The 24,204-nt window shown below is 27.8% G+C and overlaps 1 protein-coding gene across 2 annotated transcripts in view; it reads right to left on the bottom strand.

The window, feature by feature from the left end:
- Positions 1-6,186: 6,186 nt before the first annotated feature.
- The window catches only part of LOC107438035 (membrane metallo-endopeptidase-like 1), a 36,228-nt gene continuing 18,210 nt past the window's right edge, over positions 6,187-24,204 (bottom strand). Inside the window, exons 13-22 of one of the 2 annotated variants that reach the window (XM_087153210.1) lie at positions 22,619-22,728; positions 20,755-20,795; positions 19,389-19,440; positions 18,503-18,573; positions 14,309-14,412; positions 10,949-11,023; positions 9,973-10,038; positions 7,517-7,609; positions 6,924-6,988; positions 6,187-6,306 (exon numbers count right to left, since the gene is read on the bottom strand). In XM_087153210.1, coding sequence (XP_087009336.1) covers positions 6,204-6,306; positions 6,924-6,988; positions 7,517-7,609; positions 9,973-10,038; positions 10,949-11,023; positions 14,309-14,412; positions 18,503-18,573; positions 19,389-19,440; positions 20,755-20,795; positions 22,619-22,728 — 780 coding nt within the window. In that variant the 3' untranslated portion in view covers positions 6,187-6,203. The remainder of the gene's footprint in view (positions 6,307-6,923; positions 6,989-7,516; positions 7,610-9,972; positions 10,039-10,948; positions 11,024-14,308; positions 14,413-18,502; positions 18,574-19,388; positions 19,441-20,754; positions 20,796-22,618; positions 22,729-24,204) is intronic. The other variant, XM_087153211.1, reaches the window with a different exon arrangement.

Raw genomic sequence — 24,204 nt, 5'->3', positions numbered from 1 at the left:
ACTAATTTTCCAAACTCTTACATATCCCGTTTTATTATACCTGGGTCGGACAAAACGGGATAGGGTTTACAATGTTTAATATTTTGTGTAAAACTAACTAAAAACATAATTAATTGACAGAAAACTGTAAAGCAAAATTTCTAAAAATTGTATTTATGGGATTTTATTGCTTCTAACATTTTTATATACTGTTGTTTTATAATTAAGTGCACAAAAATTCTGATGCTACATAAGTTTTTAAAGATTTTATGAGTTTTCAACCATGAACACTTATTCCATAATTTTCCTTTTCGAGATGCGTCTGGTGCCCTTAAGAGGTATTTCTTAGCAGTCCTTTCTTCAATTTTCTTGGTCCATTCTTGTAGTTTAATCATCCTTTCTTTTTCTTCCATTTATAATTCACTTTTAAATGGAGATGATGTTATTACTACAGTTTTCATCTTTCTCTTATCAGTCATTTTTTCTGGGAGCCGTCCTTTTACTTGAGGTACATGTACAACACACTTTGGAAGGATGGAAAAGGGTAGCTTAGGTCGATAACAAGAGAGTAATAATCCTAAAACTGCACACATCAGTCTGGTGTTCAATGCCTGGAAGTTCTTGCTGCTAAATCAGTGGTGACAGACAATGCAAACAGGTGATCTGGGATTGTAAGGACTTATACCAGTTTTACTAAACCCTTTAATGGTAGTTTCTGCAACGGCTGCCCGTGAGTAGGCTGCGTTGAACAGTTTTGTAACCTCGTAAATTATAACGCACCTACCTGGATGGTTGAACAGCCACTTTCGAACTTCTTGTTCGTAATGCGCGCTCAGTGGAGCCATGAAACTGATATCCAGGGACTGAAGGCGATGAGTTGTATGTGGGGGGGAAGGCCATTTTTTCCCCTGTCTTAAAATTATGCTTAATATTGTTTCTCTCAGCTAACTCAAATGCTAGCATTCGTATACCCGCTAGAATTATACCAAATAATCTCTCTTCTAGAGCCAATACATGCTCACGCGTTTGTTCTTGTTCAGCTTTGAATACTGTCTCTTATCTGTCCAACTTTTTCACTGCTGCCAATCCAGGGATCAATGTATTTGTACGAGCCTTTTTTACCTTTCTTTCAATATAGTAATAATAATATAGTAAAAGTATTAGGTCAACAAATAAATAGGTGGATAAAACGGGATATAAAAAAACTCTATCCCGTTTTATCCAACTCATAAGTATCCCGTTTTGTCAGACTCAGACACTTTTCAAAGCAAACATGGCTGCTGCCTAAAAGTGAAAGAAAAATTCGATTGACTAGACATGAGAATACTCGTTAATAAATGCTTCATCAAATGTAATACTCACTGGAATTGTGATCCTATATATATAGGCAGTACAATGTGAAAAACAACGCACGTAGTTGTTGAAAGTGGCAAAAAAATGGAGTAAAAAAGTTCTGACACCTACAACTTTCTATCAACTAGTGATCTCGAGACGGTACGCACTGAAAATGATGTAATCACAGTCAAATAACAAGTTTTTGTCGTCGTCCGCTAGATAGCTGCAATAGTCTGGTCCCTAGGCCGTGTATCCCGTTTTGTCCGACTATCCCGTTTTATCCAACTCTCCCCTACATACTTTTTTCTGTTAATGTACAAATATTTTTCCGATATGTTTTGGATATTCCTTCTCTAATAAAAAGAGATACCATTTTGTTTTCGTTTGCATAAGAAAGAATATCAAACATTTTTCTTTTTTAAATTTAATTAGCCACGATAAAAAAGGAACGTTGCAATGCTACACGCTACATTAAAGACGTCTCCAGAGTAACTGAATGACGGTTCATATAGAAATCGCAGGTATGCGTCTCATACAACAACGCCCCCTATAGTTCGTTGCGATCGCGAATTGAGTTTAAATTAAATATTGTCATGTTTTTAGTGCATGAATCTGAATTGAACAACCTGATAATGCTCACTCTGGTTATTGTTATCTGGTTGCTCACTACGTGCTCTTGCGCGCCGAATCCAATCAATTAAAAATGAAAACTGTTGCCAGCGCGAGAAAAGAAATATCATCGGTTTTATTGATACATACATACATACGTACGTATTAGCGTTTTATATAATATAGAAGATTATTGAAATAAATAAATTTATATAGCTCTTCTAAGGGACTTATTCCTAATTTAAGTAACTTTCTTTATACTGGGTATCAGTAGATTTTACGAGTTAAAATGCTATTAAAAAAAGTTTCAAAATGGTTATGTGTTTCGCTTCAGATTGTAGGCATTATAGTGAAAAGAATGGATGCAAATTTTTTACATTTCCATTAAAGGAGGCTGAAAATACATATGGTTAAATCTGCACAGAGTTTTAGTTTAAACTCAGATTTATTTTGACTTGAGATTTTTTCTTGTTTATATTTGTCAACATCATCATTAATTAGTTTTTAACAGTAGTCTTATGCATTAATTTTTGAGAAAATTAAGATATCTTATTATTAGATAATTAATATTAGATTATTTCTTAACGTAACTAATGTAGTGCTATGTTAATGTGTAGTGTTATGATAGTGTAGTGTTATGTTAAAAGGGTCAATACTATGTTTAGTTTCCAGAATTTTAATATATAGAATAGCTAAATTAAAGCAAATTTAAGAATTTATGAGAATTTATTTTATTTAATTAAGATTTTTAATGAAAGAAAAGCATGAAAAAGCTTTAAATTTCCTATATTTTTGTTTTAATTTCAAGTTCTGTATTTTGTTTAAGATAGTGAGTTATCAATAAGCTCAATAATTTGCCATTGTCATTTTAAGGATGGTATTAAAAAAATGGCCTAATTTTCAACCTCCTTTAATAAATGAAGTAAAACATCTTTATGAAGCCTAAATATATCTATTCTAAATTATGTTTAATATTATTTTAAATTTCTAATTTTCATTTTAAAATGTGAAAGGAACATTTGTTTTTAGGTGTTATATATGAATTTATCTTAAAATCTCAGATTCCTATTTTATATGATAAGAAAGTGCAACATGGATTTTTTTAGAACTCTCTAAAACATACTTATCCCATACATAAACTTTTATTAAACATTCATATTTATTAATCTATGTATTCACATAGGTGCTTAAATTTAACTTATTTAATAATATTAATTTCACTTGCATTTCAAATAAATATAATTCAAATTTTTAAGAAATTTTTTTATTCAGAAACTTAACTCTTTTTTAATTAATGTATGTATACATATTTAGTTATACAGCTTTTATATTTGACAAATGTTACACTGTTATCACTTTTTATGGAATAAAATTTGCATTTGACAGTCTAAATCAAAAAATTTTAAATTACCTTCATAGTAAAATTTTATTTGGTACAGTGCTTTGACTTACGTTGAACGTAACATTCAAGTCACCATTATCCAAATTTATTTTTAATTTCATAATACTAATACCTACAGTTTAATTGGTTGTAAATATGTTTTAAGACCTGTCAACTCTCAAACCTTTGTTTAAGTTTAATATATATTTTTTTTACTTCCTATCATTTTAGTAAATTTACCAATAAATTTGAGCTATTTTAAAAACGTGTATCTTAAATGTTTTATAATTTTCACTAATTTGTTTGAAAATTTTCATACTTATTTACAATTAATAAGTTATCTCATCAATATCATCAATATTATTTAAAAAAATTGATTTAATATAATATACATATTTTAAGAAAAATTAAACATAAATTAGTAACATTTTCCAAATAATAAAATTCACAAATTTCCGATTTCCGGATTATAAATACAATTTATAATGGTAAGTATTAAATACAAAAGAACTTAATTGCACACTTTTTCTTGCCATTTCAGTGGTTAAATTCGACTCTATATTAATATATTCAAAGATTTAGTTGACCCACTTTTAACTACATGATAAGCGCCATATTGTTTGCTCTGTTCAAAACTAAGTTAGGAACGAGGAGAGCTGGTGACGTCGTTGATGACGTAGGACCCCTGTCTATTCGACGAGCAACAGTATCATTTGAGAGAGGTATGAACTTTAATTGTTTTGAAAAATTAACTCCAAACATAGTTTCTACAATCTCAATTGCTGCTGGCTTTTACTTTACTGTTGTTATGGCAGTTAGTTAAAAATAATTTAAAGACAGAATTCAAAATACTCAATATACATTATTGTTGTTATACATTTTACTGTAAGTGGGAGATGCGATGAAAATTATGATTGAAAACTGGGCTGTGAATACTGAAAGTTTGAGAAACGCTGGATAAAGGCATAACACTAGACTATTTTGTAGAGCTGCTAATAGCGTCATTTCATGGTTTAATTTTGTCAAAATAAAAATAAGTAAAATAAATCCTAAAAAAATGAAAACTATATTTTTTTCAATTATAATGATATGACGGTTTTGCATGAGCAAACATTTTGTTAACCACACTTTTACAGTTAAATAGAAAAAGATTAAAAATTTACCTTAATGGTACTTACTTTTTGATTAATTCATTTTTAAACGAGTATTTCCTGTATGCATTTTCAGATATGCACAGAAATTGGGATAATAAAGTTCTAAAAATTTAAAACTATTTTAATAAATTTTTCATTTATTGTTAAAATATATTGTATTTTTAGGTTAAAGCAAGAATGTGGACACCAGTTCACACCTAGAATTATCATTTCATTGAATGCAAAGTAAGACCATCATGTGGATAAAAATCATATTCGCGTCGTTGCTGCAGAATTAGGAAAAAAAGAATTTTCCAAAATCTCTTTTTTTATTGAATTCATTAAGAACGAATTCATTAAGTTTTCCCATTTTAAAAAAAATAGCTAAATTATTACTAACGAGACTAACTATTATTATCATTTTGAAATTACGGGAACATTTTCTTATCATGCAGTATGCCTTGACCAGACAACAATCGATCATTTTGAATGCTATTTCAGAAAAAATGAGATTACTCTGTCACTTCTTACTATTTTAATTTTTTTTACAGTCACTCGGTTATTATTTTTTGAAGTGAAACTTCTTATGCGACTTCCAACAAGGTTGCTTTAAACGTTTAACGCTACATTTTAATTGGCCGGGAAATCACGTGGTAGGATCCAGTTTTCCCTCATTCATTTCCATATTGTTTTGGTTTTCACTGGCATAAAAATAATAAAAGTCATAAAAGTATTGCTTTTCTATAAATATTTTAGTTTGATTTGATACACATATAATTTAATAGGGTAGTATTTCTTATTTTCAAACTTAGTGGATAACAATTGTAAAAAATAAGTGAAAACAACCCGAAGGACAATGTGACGGATTTAAGGTTATGTCAAGGTACGTCTCTTGTGAATACCAATTGATTGTTAGGTTTTCTCTTTTCTAATTGCCATTTACATTTCACCAAATGCAACCATGAGGGATTTTAAATTATTAATTGCAAAATATTTATTGCCACTATCCACTGCAGGTTCACAAGCTCTGGCAGGCGTTACTGGTTAAAAAATTGATTATTATGAGCGGCTTGTGATCCTTGCAGGAGATTTTAATGTGAATTTCTCGTTACCTGAAGCTGAAACATTATTAACCTTCCTTAAAGACAAATTTGGATTGGAAATGATAAATGGTAGGAATGATCCAACAACCAAAGGTGTAACTACCATTGATGCAGTTTTTGCAAGAAATATTGAAAAAATAGAACTCAAACATTTCGTATCTTACTTTAGTTATCATAATCCCATTGTAAATGTTATAGATTTGGATATTTCTCCACTCGAAAATGATAATTAAAAGATGCGATCAATTGTGAATTGTAAGCATTGTTAATAAAGTTTGTCTTAAAGAAACAATATGATTTCACTAAAAATCAATTTCTGCACCTTCCTATTTTCATTTCCACATTACGAAGTTTCACTTCTTCCGCGCGGAGGGACTCCACGCACTATTTTTTTATTTTATAAATTTTGCACCCATTTGCATAAGTTTTGTAATACCTCATAAAAATTCTATAAAACAAATTATTAGAGACTAGAATTTCTTTTTTTTATGTTGCGATACAAATACTGTATGAGATATTATGGGACATTCAATACAGGCATTATATATGATAACTAGTTTTTCCTTTTAAAGCAGCTGTATGCAACACGCAGTAAACATAAAAATCAACGGAGTCTCTAAACAAACAAACGATAAAAAATGAAATCTACACTTCTCAACAATTTTATTTAAAAAATGAGCATTTCACTTTTGGATTCATAAAGCTGAAATCATCACATTGGAAAGCTTCTGAAAATTCTTCAGCATTTTGCATAATTCCAGTCATCCTATAAGACAAATAAACACACACCAAAATCATAATATAATTGAATACCACATTATTAAAGTTACATTCGAAAGTATAATTTAAAATATCAAGCCCCACATTTCTAAGAATTTATAAAAAATTCTTAAATATGTAATTTTAACCGGAAGTAAGAACTTCTACGTATACATTTCTTAAATACAGCATTTTTAGTCATATTATGAATGATAGTTAAACATACTAGTTTTCAGCTAGTTCATTTTAATTTTCTAAACCTATCCTAAATGTTTATACCGATCATTTTTTTCTATTTAATTTGTACACTGCAAAAAATTCCGGATGAATTTACAGCAAAAAGTACCGGCAATTTAGGTGCATCATCCATGTAATCCATTTTACAGTAAAATTTTATACCGTAATTTTCGCAGTAATACTTATTTAAATACAGTGATTCAACAATTTTGCAGTAAATACTACTCTAAAAATATGGTATATCAGATTCTTTTCCCCGTAAAATTTTACAATAAAAATATATTTTACGGTAAAAAATACCATCACTTTGAGTGCCGGTACTTCTTACCGAAATTTTGCACCAGACTTTTTACATACAGTGTACAGTTTTAAAAACGATTTACTTGCCTAAATCTTGCAGCAGCATGCTTATCTTCAAGATCCATTTCTACCATTTCAGTTTCACACCAGAGCTTAAAAAAAAAAACAGTAAATATAAGAGAAAATAGTCCATTTTTAAAGTTAATTAATTATTCTATAAAAATGCTTTTAATTTTAAAAAAATATTATAAGCTAACATTTAGGAATAAATCAATTTGCGAGTTTTTATTCGTAATTAAAACTTTTACATTTACGAATTTTAAAAATTTCTTAACATGATTACGAACAAAGTTAACTTCAAAAGTTACAAAGAAGTGTTTTTAAAGATGTATCGAGAGTTCAAGAAAATATGCAATTATAGCAAAAAAATAAATAAATAAATTTTTTAAAAAAAATTATTGATGATATCAATGCAAATCAAAGCGTACATATTTTTTGATCGCACTGTAATGAAGCACTAAAAGAAATAAACTATGTTCAAAACTTATAATTAAACTGATTATTTATTTTCAATATAATTAAAATTCAGGGTATTTTATAGATTTTGTATTCCATTCAAAGTGAAATACAATGTAAATTTTTTAGTGAAAGCTAATGATTAACTAACGATGCATATTTACCTGTGTGATTAAGATGTAATATAATTGTCTTGTCGAGTAAGGGAATTCAGGCACACAAGTTGGTGAAAATTCATCCCTTAGCAAGTGAACAGCCTACAATAAAAAATAATTTTTTGTTAACTGTAAAAGCATGTACGTCTATAAATGCATGTAGTACTTTTTTTTTCTGTTGCATGAGATTTTTGAACGTATGTCAAATATTTTCACGTCACTGATTTCAAATCTGCAATCTGCTTTTCTCTATTAGCTACAGTTTTTATGCAATTAAATATTGTATTCCTAACCAGGATTTCTTAAAATTTATCCGAGTGAATACTGTTTACCTACTTCTCTGTAACGTAGGGAGTAGTAGGAAGAAGGCGAATCTTCATTTTGAATCTGCAATCTGTTTCTCTCTATTAGCTACAGTTTTTATGCAATTTAAAAATGTATTCATGACCAGGATTTCTTAAAATTTATTCGAGAGAATACTGTTTTCCTTCTTTTCTGTAACGCAGGGAGTAGTAAGAAGAAGGCGATAATGCATCTTAGTTTATGATGTGATACGTTTTGGTTATATGTTTTTTGCGTTAAATGTTAATATAAAAGGAGCAGACAAATATACATGTATTTATCTAAGCCTACACGCTCCTTATAAACTTGCGCATTCATATAAAAAATAAACTAAACCAAAGACATCATTTTGAAAATAACCAGTAACTTTCGAATGAAAATAAATTTCAGAATTAAAATTCTCACACTCGAATTGGGCAAGATCATACTCAGAGAAAGAAAAGAATTTATGGTCAAAACTACCAGAATATGGTGAGGATTTTAAATCTTAAAACTGGCTCTATGGTAACACCAAAATGCTCGCCAATTTTTATTGAAGCGCTTTGGTAATATGATTTAAATAAAATAAAAAATGAAATTTAGTTTTATAATCTGCGATGAAATTTGGTAAAAGTGGTAAAATATGATAATTTTATGATTGATACCTAAGCATGACATGGAAACCACTTATTCCATTTAATTTACTTTTCAGTTTTGTATTTTTACTAATTTTGTGCTAATAAGAGCTATAATTTTGAAAATCGAAATTTCCAGTTACCATGTGAACTTAAAATTTACCTAGTGAATGGTTTAAATACCGTATATGTATGTTTTTATTATTATTATTTTTCTTTTACCAGAAATGTCATTACCATACAGTAAGGCAATTTTAACAAAATTCCTTTCTCTGTAAGTAATTATATAAATGCACTGAAAACTATTTCCCCTGTGTAAATATTATAAATACTGGGAAAGAGAGACTACAGTTACTTAATTTGAAAGGTCGTAATTTTCTCTTACAATGCTACAACCTCGAGAATCATGGAACCACTAAGATATGTTACTTAATAAGTATAACTTTTACTAAAGTAATTTCATAATCAAAAATGCGCTTTTCTAAGTTTATATTTCTTTATTTTTATCATTTTCACTTATTTATTCTTGTCGTATCATTTCAGAACGCTCGAAAAATCCCTTATTTAAAAAATATACTCTGCATAAACAAGAAAAAAACTGGTGTAATTTATGTAAGAAATTTATTAAAAATAAATTAACATTTGACATAAGAAAATTGATCAAATCAGCGTTAATTTCTGTTGTTGTTGTTGTTGTCTTATGCTACTTGTCAATACCTACAAGTCCTTCAATTAATCCACAGATTAATTTTGCCCTGAACCAGAGCACTATCAATATCTGATCCAAAACCCCCAGAGGTATTGATTTGTGAGAACTTGGAGAATTTTGTGACCGCGATAGATTTAGCGTGAACGAGACCCCATTTTGTGCACGGTCTTCGGCTCGCGGGGATCGAACTCACGATCTCTTGTATATGAACCCATTACTTTATTCTCTCCAGTTATCCTCAGACTGTACAAATTTACTCCGCATCATTTTTTTCTAAGAGGTTTAGACAAAAATGTATGTCTAAGAGGTTTTTCCAAGGTTAAATAACACATTAAGCTGGGAAAAAGCTGTAGTTTCTTGTTGGAATGTTTTTAAATTGGTACGCGCTAATAACACTGTAGGCTCTTTGAAACATTTTTCAAGCATTCGCTCATAGCTTCCTCAATTATGATCTAAAGTAGTAAGAGACTTACAACAAACGGTTTTTAAAATGTTTCTTGGCAGTGAATCTGCGGATTTTCTTTCCTTATTTATCACCAGTTTTAATCCGGTATCACTATCAGTCATGTGTCTAGAAGTTCGACTATCAGTCAAGTTAGCGAAACCGATAACTCATGTCAGTGTCCATTTTAACAAATAATGAGAAATATGTATGTCTTGGAAGTGAACCTATGAATGTTTTTCATATGTATCACTAATTTAACCAATTTCATACACGATAAAAAGGTAGCATTGAGAAAATTCGCACTAAAATGAAATAACATTAAAAAAGGAAAGGGAAAATAAAACACAAATAATACCTTTTCAATAAGTTCAATAGCAATCAAATCTGCAAGATTTTCTTCGAAAGTTAACGTACCATTAACCTGGGGAATAAAATGAGGTACTTTTGATTCATGAATCAATCTAAGCTAATTTTGTAATAGATAACAGAGTATTAATCATGAGCGATATATACACCGAAGAGCCATTACATTATGACCACCCTCCATCTATAACAATGGGCTCGCCCAGGTTTTCATGGTTTCTCGCCCAGGAACAATATTTTCCTGGGGCACATTAGGACCCATAATCCTCATAAAACAATCCCTGACGTCTGTAAGCTACTTGAACATAGTTGGAGACCAGGTTTATCCATTCACGGCAACAGTTTTCCTGCGGGGGGATGATATTTACCAACAGGATACTGCACCATGTCATAAGGGTCGAATCGTCATGGATTGGTTCGAGGAACATTCTAGTGACTCTCAAGTCATGTCTTGGCCCCCAAATTCACCTGACCTTAATCCAATAGAGCATTTGCGGTCCTACTTGGGAAACCAAATTCGTGCTGCCACGCTACCCCCTCGCCATGTAAGAGAATTGCAGGACCAGTTGGTGAGCTCTTGGTACCAAATACCTCAGACTACCTACCAACACCTTGTGGAATCAATGCCACGTCGGGTGCTACCAGGTTTGAGGGCTAAAGGTGGTCCTACATGTCTAGCAGGGTGGTCATAATGTAATGGCTCTTCGGTGTATTATATATATATATATATATATATATATATATATATATATATATATATATATATATATATATATATATATATATATATATATATATATATATAATATGTTCTTTTTAGGAATCATTCCTTTACGTCGGTGACATTTCAATAGAAAGAATAATTTTTTAGATAGGTAATAAAACACTTTAGCAGCCTTCTAATCTATAAGCAAATAGATTTATGATAAAAAAAAAGAATGTAATAAAGGAGAAAATTTGAAACTTACAAATAAATCATGAAACTTTTGAGCATACCATTTAAAGACATTTTTGTTTGGAGCCATGCTGATTTGAGAAGAATGCTAAAATATCGAACATTGTTTTAGATGCAAATTTATGTAAAAAAAGAAAAACTAAGTGAACAATAATTAATAAGTAAAAAAAAAAATTAAAATTATTAATTCTTTATAATTAAAATTATGAGTCTCATAACCGGTGAGGAAATATTCAAAATGAGGCATTTGGTTCAATGACATGTCAAAAAAAGGTGTCAAAATGAAAAGTCAAATGAAGTATTTACAAGATAGTCAGCAGACATAAAATTAGCGGTTACAACTGTATGTATCTTAATCAGTATTTCTTCAAAATAAATAAATAAAGTGCTAAAATAAAATATTAATATTTAAAAAAATTAATAAGACATTTTTCTGTACTATTTTAGTATTTATAACAGTAGCAATGAATAATCAATTCACCAATGAAAATATTTATTTTCCTATCATATGAAATCACATGATACACCAAAAATTGATTGCTTTTGATTATTCCTTCAAATGCTGACAGAATCAGTCTTATTGAAAATGAAACAAAAAAAAAGAAAGAGAAACGTAAGTAACTTAAATATAATATTGCAAGTTTAAAAATAAAGCAAGTTAAAGAACATTTAACTAAAGTAGAATAACGTAAGTAAAAAGGAACAATTTAAGTAAAAGAAGTTAATTGAAGAGGACGCCTTATCCGGAGAGAAATTTTTCGTCCCAGATTCTCTTTCAACGCTATAATTAATTTAAAATTTAAAGTAAAAAAAAAAAGTGAGTTCAGACAAATTTAGAGTAAGCAATAAAGTTTGAAATACGAAAAAAAAAATCGTAAAATATCCAAATGAATATAAATTATAAGATAATAACTTAATACTCGATACTTATTACTCAATAGAAAAGTTCTCTTTCTGTAATTTGTTTGTGTTTTGATTTTTAAATTTGTTTTTCGGCGATTGAAACTTTATGACTTACTCGTGACGAACTTCATGACTTTGTCTGAACTCACTTTCATAAGTTCAGACAAACCTTAAGTAAGCAACCAAGTTTAAAATATTATTAAAAAAAACCCGTAAAATATCCAAATGAAAATAAATTATGAGATAATAACTTAAAACTCAATACTTATTACTCAATAGAAAAGTTCTCTTTCAGTAATTTGTTTGTGTTTTGATTTTTTAATTTGTTTTCGGCGATTGAAACTTCATGACTTATTCGTGACGAACTTCATGACTTTGTCTGAACTCACTTTCATAAGTTCAGACAAACCTTAAGTATGAAATAAAGTTTAAAATATTAAAAAAAATATCGTAAAATATCCAAATGAAAATAAATTATAAGATAATAACTTAATACTCGATACTTATTACTCAATAGAAAAGTTCTCTTTCAGTAATTTGTTTGTGTTTTGATATTTTAAATTTTCTTTCGGCGATTGAAACTTTTTGACTTACTCGTGACTAACTTCATGACATTGTCTGAACTCACTTTTTCTTTAATTTAAGTTTTAAATTAGTAATGGAGGTGAAAGAGAATTTGTGACGAAAAGTTTCTTCCGTGGTAAGTAAAAGAGATAGCTTAACTACTTAAAATGGAATAAAAAAGAATAAAAATGCAAAAGATTTAATAAATGCATAAAACCATGCATAAAAGTTAATAATGAGTGCATAAATGAGTTGAACATTAATTATTAAAACATGCAAATGAACTATTTCTATCATGCACTTGAGCTGGGCTTTGAGCTGTTTTGCAAACTGAGGAACGTATGACAAACCAGTTATACCAGTCAAAGAAAGAATTTCTGTATTTTGCTTCGAAAATCACGGAAACCAGGCAATTGTACAGGACGTACAAAAAATGACCGATTATTTGAAAAACGAATAAATGTAGAGGAAGAAAGATAAGAACGGCTCTCTCTGTTTTGCACAGGAAACCAGGACCTTTCCTGACAAAATTTCAAAATTAGTTATAAGGTTCCTCAATATATATAGTTAGCGCTTTTAACTGATAAAAACTGTACAACTATGTTTTCAAATAATCACTATTTGCTGCAACAAAATGTGCTGCATGGTCAGGAAATTCAGACAGTTACGCAAATATGTCAGTTGTAATGATCTAATATGTAGAAAAAATATTTGTTTTATAGCCTTTTCAACAAGTTAACGGACATTGTAACTACAGTTGAACCTCTATTTAACGATGTCGCTAAATTCCGATTATAAGTTCGTTATATGGAAAATTCGTTAAATAGAAAATCACCTTTTAAAATGCTTAAACAACACAAAACAGGTTTTTTATTCATAAACACTGGGCATAATTAAATTAAAAAAGCTATTGATGTACCTTTATCTTGCAAACTAGTACCTACTATTTATTTTATAAATCTTAACCGCAAAAGAAATCTGTATGAAACCAAGAATAGAGAAAAACATTTTACAATCACTATCATACTACATGCATTTTCAACTAAAAAAAGCTAAATGTATGTATAAAATTATAGCGGCATTTATTATAAAGTAATTTTAAACATACATTACCACACGAGCTCTTAGGTTTAATTGCCATTGATAAAATCCGTTAATTTGGTTTAAGTTTTTTGTTTGAAATACAAATGAAAAGGGAAAAGAATTTTACTGCTTTCTCTAAGATAACTTTTAGAGAAAGCAGTAAAATATTACATAAAGCAGTGGCTTCGAAAATTAATTCACAGTCATTTACTCCCATAAAATGCGTTAACAAGTTTGAAATGCTCTGAAATATTTTTAAAAATAGCGTAAGCGGATCTCAAAGAAAAGTTCGTTAAATCGAAAATTCACTACGCTTTCTGAAAGTTATTTCACAAAGAAATTTCCAAAATGTTTTTGGTTCCTCAAAAAAAAAAAAAAAATCGTAAAATAAATAAAAACGCAAAATGAAAGTTCGTTAAATAGAAGTTCTGCTGTATTTTTAATAAATGGTGGAAATATATAATTGGTTTCATAAGCAGAAGGCAGCAAACCGAATATCTTTTTCTCATTACATATTTATAATAGATTTAATAAACTGTTTTTTACTTTTAGACATCTAGTATTTTTTTTACAATTTTCAAGTGAATTAAATGTGACGTATACTCATGTTGGTAACTAGTAATTGAGAAATTTTGAGAAAGAAATTATGCTATTTGAATATTTTGGCCAATTGTTATTATTTTTGGGATATATTTATTAAGTCAAAATTCTCCGATATTTGTTTAGGATTTATAATTTTATGTACACACATTGTCTTCGCCTTTTGTAGTATGTATATTTTATTGGAAATGTATATTTTACTGGAAAAAGAGCAATTACAAACCTTTTTCTCATTTTCTTTTTGTGTAAAATTTGAATATTGTCCAATAAGGCAAGTGGCTGTTGAGTTTATCTTCTGTAAAGCTTCATCAGAGATTTCATTTGTTTCTAAGAGAAAAAAAAAATGACGACTAAACTATAGATTCTTTAAAACAAATCTTTGCTTATTAGTGAATAAAAACATTAAATACGTTTGCTAATATTAGTTTATGCATTCGATCAGTTTATTTTCAATAATGTTATTTGATACGGAAAACAAGGCTATACTGTGAAATGCCAGCTTATGGCCAACAGTATAAGACAAGCGTTGCTAATTTGATGAAATGACACATCAATAATTGCTCTTATATACATCCAATATCATTCAGAGTGTTACTTAATGGCCACCCTTAATGCATATTTTCAGTATTTTCCGGAGAAAATATGCAGATTAGGTATCATATAATAATTTAATATTAAAACCAACGAAAAACAAAACGCTGTCAAAAACTAAGGAATCAATGCTGCTGAAACTATCCAAACCTGTTTGTACTTCGTTGCATTAGGTAATCGTATTCACTTTGTTGTTTTTATCCCACTTTCTCCTGTTTAAAGATTTAGCAGACCCTGATAACGTTTCTGTTTTTTTTTCTTCAATTTATAAAAATATTAGATTAAATATAATCTGCGATCCTCAATCTGGGATTTTTGTTTTCTTTTTTAACTAGGAATCTAAATGTAATTTAAGTGCTGTCATTACAGAACACCCAGATGAAATGTCTGCCGTAAATGTTTCTCGGATTCCATCTTTATATTTATTTAAGCGTATTGCACTAATTTAATCACTATTTTTTAGCACACCATATGAAACACAATTTATACCAGTGGTTTTCAAACTGTGAAACTAAAACATTTTGCAATAACAGGGCAAATTTCTTCAGTATACTGAAATATAGGAGTGACTTCTTCCGAAATTATGATAAGCCGCTTTCTTGATATTGCAGTATTCTTAACCCGCAAAAATATAGATTCTACATAGATCTTGAATCATAACATCGTATTAAATTGCTGAAATTTCAATCGAGTGTTAAATAGAACCACATATTAATTCAACTTGATGTCGAACAATAAAGTTCAAAAGCTTATTACTTTGGTTTAATTTGGCGGTAGGGTTTATACTTTAAAAGTAAATTTGCAGTAAATTTGAAAGATATCACCATTACTTCTAACAGTGCAAAAAAATATAAGTGGTGATAAAACTTTTCACGTTTTCTGAATTTTAGGAAATTAAAAATGCAAAATAATTATACCAATTTGATTTATAATTGGTATTTTATGATGCGAATTACAGCACAAATTGAAAGAAGAGACAAAAAATATCAAAAGCATAAATAATTTTTTTTTTTTTTGAAAAAATAATAATTCAATATTTAATAGTTATACGTTTTGAATGAGGTAAAACTCTAAGCATTTTAATCGTCCAACGTATAACGAGAGAAAATTTCAGTGATTGCTGTGTTAAGTGGCGTATATCATCAATTATGTAATTATCTCAAATTATGTAATTATAATTATTCCTCGCTATATATCCTTAACAGGAAAAGTAAATTATATTTCCATTATTACATTTTGTCATGCATAATTACGCGCAATAATTTTTTTCACTTTTCATGTTTCTTTTAGGCTTGTCACTGGCTAATTGAAGAAAAAAAATGATTTTGCCTTTTAAGTCACTTGTAAAGGAAAATAAATTATTTTAAATCGACAACATTCTTTACAAGGAAGAAACAAATTGAATTCTTTAATAAAACATTTAGTTTTTAAAGTTGCTGTAAAGAAAATGCGTTTAATTTGTATAAAGAATCGATACTTAACTATTTTTCATTCCTATTTGTTTATGTCGTGTTGCAACATGAAAATATATCACAAAAATACCATAAACTTTTCTATTTATTTTGAGTTTTATAATATTTTTTTAATTTCCACAATTATTATAAAGAAAAAGATCGAGATCATCTGATCTCTGAATTTATTTCAAAAGTATGCGAAGAAAGAAAGAAAGGAATAGCAAATACCTATTAGAGGATGAATAAGAAAAGTATGGTGGCATCACGATAGTGATGATTGCATGAATGATCCTTAATATAACGAGTGAATAAAGGAAGAAGAAAAAATTAGTGGGAGAGAAATTAAACAATTTAATGAATTAGTATAACATCAGCAATTTTTGACGAGTTGGTGATTTATGATTCGTTAAATTCAGGGCCGGATTAACCTATAGGCACATTTAGGCACGTGCCTAGGGCCTACGAAAATCTTGGGAGAAAAAAAATTTGTTGACAAAAATAATTTAGCTTTGAAAACAACAAATGTATTTTGCACAAAATTATGAAGATACAAATAAAAATATAATATTTTTCGGTAATAAATTATTTTGCAGAATCTTATGATCTAATATTAATTGTAAAAAATAGTTAGAAAATAAATTGTTAAAAAATAGTTTTTTTTAGCTATTCTTCTTTTAGATATAAAACGATATTGAGAAAAAATATGTATTAATTATATGTGCTTGTGGAAATTATCTGTAAAGATTTAGATGATTTTAAAAAATGTCTTTCCCTTTCTCATTTCATTATGATTACAAAAGCAGCCACATACAGTGCTGCCATCTAGAGATTTAGATATGCATTTAAACTTTTAGATAAAGTTAATCCATCCTTTCTTATTTCTTTTCGATTATAATATGAGCGGCAACTTATAGTGCTGCCATCTGTAAATTTAGATACATATTTCAACTTCTAGTTATTTAATAATATGATGCTTTCAAAATATATAATTATTTTTTATGATTTAATGAGCAAACTTCTTCATTTAAATCCAGAAAATTAATAATTGAACTAAAAGAAAAGTTAATCCGATCCGTATTTATTCAAATCCGACTGATTAATGATTACTAGGATGAACAAAAAGTTAACCTAAATAACTTTTGACCTAATATTCGAATTTCGACTTACTGAGGTGAAATTTTAATATCTTAACGAGCACTATTTTAACACGCTACTTAATTATTACTATTTATGAAATTGGTTGGGTATTTTCCGATAAGTAAGAACGAAGATTGTTGTATTTTTTAGCTTTTATTTCTATGAAAACTATGTACAAAAAATTTATATTCCAAATTTAAAATTAATTTGAATCAATTGTAATTAACTTTTAATAAATAAAAATTGTTAAATTAAAATTGATTTTTTAATTAATTATTACTAATTGCTTTTAATTTTTAAATTAAATTAAAATTAATTTGCAATTTACTCGACTGCATAATTTTACAATTAGTAATAACTATACTTCTATAATTTATTAAACAAATCTTAAACACCACACTTAAATAGTGCTAACTAAAAATTTAATTAAACTTTCCTAAAAAAAAGGAGATTTTGAATAATTACATTCACGGGGTTTTGTTACATATTTTTTTCGATTGTATTATTTCAGTCATTAAGAAATGTTTTATTACAATAATTTGAGGGGAACATATTAAATACACTACTTAATTAATACTGCACCATTAACTGACTAACTCAAATGATTTCGCAAAAAATACTCAAAATTTGTAAAATTCAATTATTTTTTATTTTGGGGGGAAACTATTCTCCTTAATTTGTTAAAAATTTTGCATTTTTATAAATTTTTTAATAATGCTCAATTATTCAAGAATTATTAAATGATTAAATTATTGAACAATTATTAAAATATATGATGAAAATATTTGAGAGTTTTTATACTTAAGTACAAAGTATTTTTTTTTATTGCGGAAATAATCCCATTACTGAAATGTTAATAAAACAAAAAAGAATTTAGGAAAATTTATCCGGATCTAGACTTGCTTAGCAATGCCACTAAATGTCAAGCCATTTGTAGAAGTAATAACTTGTTCCGCACTTAGTAAACGTCATTTTAATTCTATTTTTTAATTTTATTGTAAATATTTTTAAATAATGGGAGAAAAATATAAAACACCTTTTAACTTGTAGAACTTTATATCCCGTTGTTCTTCGAATAAAATATAGTATGACTTTAAAAAAAAAAAAAAAAAAAAAAAAAAAAAAAAAAAAAATACTCGCTTAAAATATGCATTTCTGAAACTTAAAAAGCAATTTCATAATGATAAAGAAACTTATTTTTGAAAACATTCCAAAGAAAAAACTTGAATACTTACTGAAATAAAATATTAATTCGTGGCCAATTTCGTGAGCTACAACAAATCCTAAAGAAGCATAATTCATCCATCTAAACACAATTAGTTAATTATCAATTAAAAAAATTGGTGAAATTGCAAATTTCAAACTATCATACATGATAACTTGTAAAATTTCTTATTTCATCATTTCAGATTCATTCACATATTTATTCCATGCAATTCATCAGCGTTTTCTCTTAATAATTAAAATAATTTTGAGTTCAAAATATTTATGCAGATTTTACTACATAATTTACTTATATTGCTCAAAATTATTGATATTTACAATATTTTAAATATGATTATGTTTTTGACAGCCGTTAGTAAAACTATATTCATGATGCAGTTTCAATAAAATGCTAAAAGTGTAGTTTCCCTTTCCATCAGTTTTCTTTTCAACAAACACATTTTAAAAAAAATGTTTTTTGAAATTGCATCAGGAATATTGTTTTTATAAGGCAATATTCACGATACAATTTCAATAAAGTACAAAAATGTAGTTTTGCACATAATGCCATTTAGTATTCCTTCAATAAATACATTTCCATAAAGTGCAAAATGTTTTACATGCAATTCCATTGGTTTTACTTTTAATAAATACGTATTAAAAAACGTTTGTTGAAATTGAAATTCAATAAAGGGCAAAAGGTGCAGTTTTACATATAATTCCATTAGTTCTCTTTTCAGCAAACGCATTTCAAAAAATGTTTATTATTTATTTTCAAAATAATCTATAAAAATAATTAAAATAAATATTAAATGTTTAAGAAAAAATTATAAAATTTGAAAAAAAAAATTAAATTGGAGAATGTTTTTAAAATTTTAAATTCTAAAGAACAAAAATATGATTTGATTTTATACATACCTGGGCCGCAGGGAATCATAAACTGGTGGAACTAATATTCCAAACAATAGATCTGTGAAAAGGAATGTTCATTTAAATGCTATGGGAAACATTCTCGATTAGATGTATATTCAAAATATGATTAGATGTATATTCAATCATATTTTCTCGATTAGATGTATATTCAAAAGAGAAAAAAAAAAAAATACAATGTAAGTTAAAGAAAGAGAGAAAGAAAAAAAAAAGCATCATTTATCCTTTTTTTTTAGAGTAATTTGCATCCGAAAATTAATCTTAATTTTACTATTAAACTTCTAACCGAGATGAAAAAGAATACGTTAAGGATATAACGGTGTCAACTTAAACGTTTAATCACATTTTTAATTTTTAAAAGAAACCATACATATCAATATCCTGGTCTTAAGCGAGAGAAAAATGAATTAAAATAAAAATATTTAATAAATTTTATTTTAGCTAACAAAATTTCATTTATTCATAGAGGATTGCGTTTTACTGCTTTAAACAATATTATGCCATTATATCTGTACGTAAATGAAATCTTATGAATTTTTAATGTTATGCAGGGTGTTCCGTTTTGGCATCCCTTAATGCATATTTTAGAATCTTTAAAAAAAATCAATAAATTATTCTTATTTGGGGTCAAAAAATAAAAATAATCTAAGAAAAAAACATAACTGAAATAAAACGTATGCCTTAGAAAACACTGAGGCCCTCCAAGTTTCATTAAGCAATCAACCGGATTTTTGAAATTTTTTTACCCCACCTTTCTCGTCAGTAATTCTTCAGATTTCGATAGAATTTTTGTTTCTTCCTAACCTAAATGCTATTTAGAGGTCAATAATGCGCTTCTGACTAAGTTTATATAAGTCTAATCAGAAATTGAATCCAATTAACAAAAGCAAAAAACAAACAAAGAGGTAAATTAACTATTAAAACATTAAATCAAAATGGAAAAGCGCCTAAGGCAGCTAAAACCAAATTTGCTTTATTTGAATTTAGATATTCAAACAAACATGAAGCAGGAAAAAAGTAATAAAATAGAATATACTACAGGAATAGAATACAGGAGCCTTTCTGTTGTCAGTGGAAAAACCGAACCACTGACAACAGAAAGGCTCCAGTGTGTTTGCAGACAGTGTGTCCCCTGAAGAAGTGCTGTCTTACAAACACACATATATTCTATTTTATTACTTTTTTCCTGCTTCATGTTTGTTTGAATATCTGAATTAAGATTACATAAGCTAATATTTAGTGTAGCCCTTACGGAACACACAGTACAAAATCGCATAATCAAATTAAAATTAATCGCATATTACAAATTAAAATTACGTGTAGTAAATTAAATATATAAAAATGGATAAATTACCTACTAAGCCACGAGTATGCTGTGCAGTTGTTTGAAATATCCTAAAAAAATATCCACCTATTCATTTCGATTTATCATAAGTAATTACCAAGAAAATGTTTTTATGAATAATAAATAAAACAATAGATATACATAATTCCAAGAAGAAGAGGTAAGATATTATTTGAATAGACATTACTGGGGCAAATAGATTCATGATTTTGCCACTCTCGACCACTTTGGGTTTCCTTGTTTTGTTTTTCAACTTTTTTTCCCTCTCAGCAACTGTGGTTTTTCTAGTTTTGTTTTTCGCCTTTATTTATTTATTTAATTTTTTAATTTCTCGTTGGCAACATTACGTTTTACATTTCAGATCACTTTTGTTTCTTCAACTTCACGTCTGGGAAATCTTGAAAATGGGCGCCAACTTTTTAACGCTTGAAATGTGTCGACTGTTATTGGCATCTCGTATATTTTTGAAAGCAATGAAGTTTTTGATCAAGTAACACAATATTCTATTTCAATATCATCTAAAAATTATAAAAATATACACTACCATTCATTAATTTCAATAAGCCCATGGAGTTTTCCTTTTTTTCCTGTATCCAAATTTGTTCATAATTATCACGTATTATAATACATAATTTTTAATTATTTACGCAATATTTAATTCATGTAACATTTCGCAATGATCGAAGCTTACTTCTATAATCAACGCTTCAAATGCAATTAATTGATTCACCTTTAAATACGTCTTCAATGATTTAATACTAGTTATTTTCACGTGATCCGTAATTAACACTGTAAAATGAAACATGACAGAGAAAAAATTCTGGAAAAATTGCCGCAGTATACGGTAATGACATTTCTGGTTAAAATAAATAAATAAATAGATAAATAAATAAATAAAAAACATAATCCTGGTATCAAAAACAAAATCATTTATTTAGTGTTACGGTATTCAAACATTCATTTTATAATTTTTCCCTTCATATGGGAATGGTTTGCCGAAAATTCTGGTTTCTTATCTCTTATTAGAACTTATTAGAACTTAGAATCTTATTAGAACACATATAGTAAAAATATTTAAAAAAAGTAATTTTAACCGAATAAATGGTTTTATATTAAAGTTATGATGATAAAATTACCAAATTTTACCCCACTTTTAAAACTTTTATCACACATTATAAAACCATACTTGATTGTTAACTTTACAAAAACCATTGTCAAAGCGCTTCCGTAAAAATGACTGATATTTTTAATGTACCTATGGAGCCAGACACGCTGTAAATTTGACTATATTCCGGCTGTTTTAAGCGTAATTTCTTTCTCAGTGAATTAATCACATTAAAGAAGTACCGTATTTTACACGTCTTTTATGACAAAAAAATATTCGTGGAGAAAAAGAGGTGAGCTGAAATTAGCGAGCAATAGCGCATTTGACTAATTGCATTTTCAAAACCTTGGCGAGTTCAAAACAATCACAGTCATTGTTTTCAATTCAAAGTTTATTATTTAACTAAGCATCTAAAAATAATTCAAAATTTCTTTATAAGAAAACTAATTCATTGGCTAATAATTTTAGTCAATATTTCTGTACCAAAGAAATAAGTATTTTAATTGATTCTAACAATTTATAATGTTTACAGAAAAGCTAATTAACAATCGAAAAAAATTTAGATGACTTGTTAGGATTTCACACACTTCAAAAATTACGTGATGTTCACTTTAAATCATTCGATTTTTACAAAAGCAATTTCGGGACTTTTTACATCGTTGTTAAAATTGTTTCGAGCCGTTTAACAATGCCAATAATTGATGTTTAGTGGTACAAATCAGCTTACAATAAGCTATGGTTAAAAGCAAAAAAGATAAAGTAGATTACTTGGCCACATTCCCTGCCGGTTCAGGAATAGTTTTCAACAAGTAAAAATTGAATTGTTGTTTCTGATAATCTAACACATTCCATAGAAAACTTGAGTTAGTAGGAAGATACTGAAAGAGAAATGAAAATTATCAAATTATCTCTCTCTCTATATATATATATATACATATATATAACCTAAAATATTGAGAAAATATGGAAAAAAAAATAGAAATAATGACAAGAGAAGAAAATTAATAAAAAATTTTTCAAAAGTATTTATAAAATAGAATTTTTGATTATCTAAAAGAAGAAAGAAAAAAATTTAAAAAAACTTAAAAATCCGGAAAACAAAACAAAGAAAAGATATAATCTCTTCATCAGCCCACACGATTATATTCGCAAAAAGGAGTGCTTCCTAATGTTGTATTAATATAGCCAAAGCAAAATATATCAATACAATAGTGTGAGGAGAACTCAAAAAATTGATATATATATCGTTTGTTATATAGCAATAATACGGTAGTACAAAAATTTAGTGAGGAAATATAAACGATAGCATTCGAACATAATAATATGTATAGTGCGCAAAAAGAAAAGGACCATAATTCCTGATCTAATGATTGGATTTACGCGGAATGATTTGAAGCCTTAGTTTAACCTTCAACATACTTATAAACTTGAACAAAGTTACGAAATTAGACTCAACGTGCATTCTCCGAAAAGCACGGCATTTCCCCCCCTCATAACTTGGGGTATAGCAGGTATCTGAAATTTTTTTTTGTTCCAATATTTTTCGCAAAAGTGGGATTGCAAAGTAAATAGGGGAGAGTCGGGTAGCCCAGCTCACTTAAGGAGTATTGCTTATATTTCTGTATAATATTGAGTAATAATTAATATTTTTGCATGTTTCTATTATTTTATCGTCTAATTAAATACTGCAAAAAGAATAAACCAAAAACGAATAGTTTAATTTAAAAAAAACATGTTTTTTCAGCTCTTTTCTAAATGTGTCGGGTAGCCCCGCCCAGTTACAAAAATTATGTTTTTTTACTGTTTTTTTCAGGTGTAAATGAGAATGACCAATGTATTGACAATAGATAAACCTCATTTATCATTTTTATCACAAAATTATTTTATTTATTACATATTTAAATACTTTTAGTGAATTCTATCTTTAATAACAACAAATGTCATTCTTTTTATCATTATTAATGTATTATAATATTAATATATATTTATATTAAATATTTAAAGAAAATAATTTAATATAAGTAACAATAATTAATAACAATAGTTGTTTTTCAATATAAACTTATTTGGTTGATCTCTTCTTATAAACTTAATATAAAATACTTCTTATAAAATTACAGATTCACTTTATATTTTGATTGCATTCAAATGCTTCGGTAGACTGATTCGTTCGCAAATAAGTGAAAATAAATAAGTAAGCGAATAGCTTATCATAATATTTTTGATTTCTTGATATTAAATTTAATTTGGATATATCAATTACATTTTAAAAATATTTCATTTGCATTTTTAAATATATAAATTTATGTTTCATATAATATTAAAGCATATATTTGTTGTTAAAAATGCATATG

This window comes from Parasteatoda tepidariorum, chromosome 10 (assembly GCF_982258835.1).
Source record: "Parasteatoda tepidariorum strain Cologne lab strain chromosome 10, Ptep-v5.0, whole genome shotgun sequence".
Lineage (NCBI taxonomy): Eukaryota > Metazoa > Arthropoda > Arachnida > Araneae > Theridiidae > Parasteatoda > Parasteatoda tepidariorum.
The sequence above is the reverse complement of the archived record's forward strand: the minus strand, read 5'-3'. Positions and strand labels throughout refer to the sequence as shown.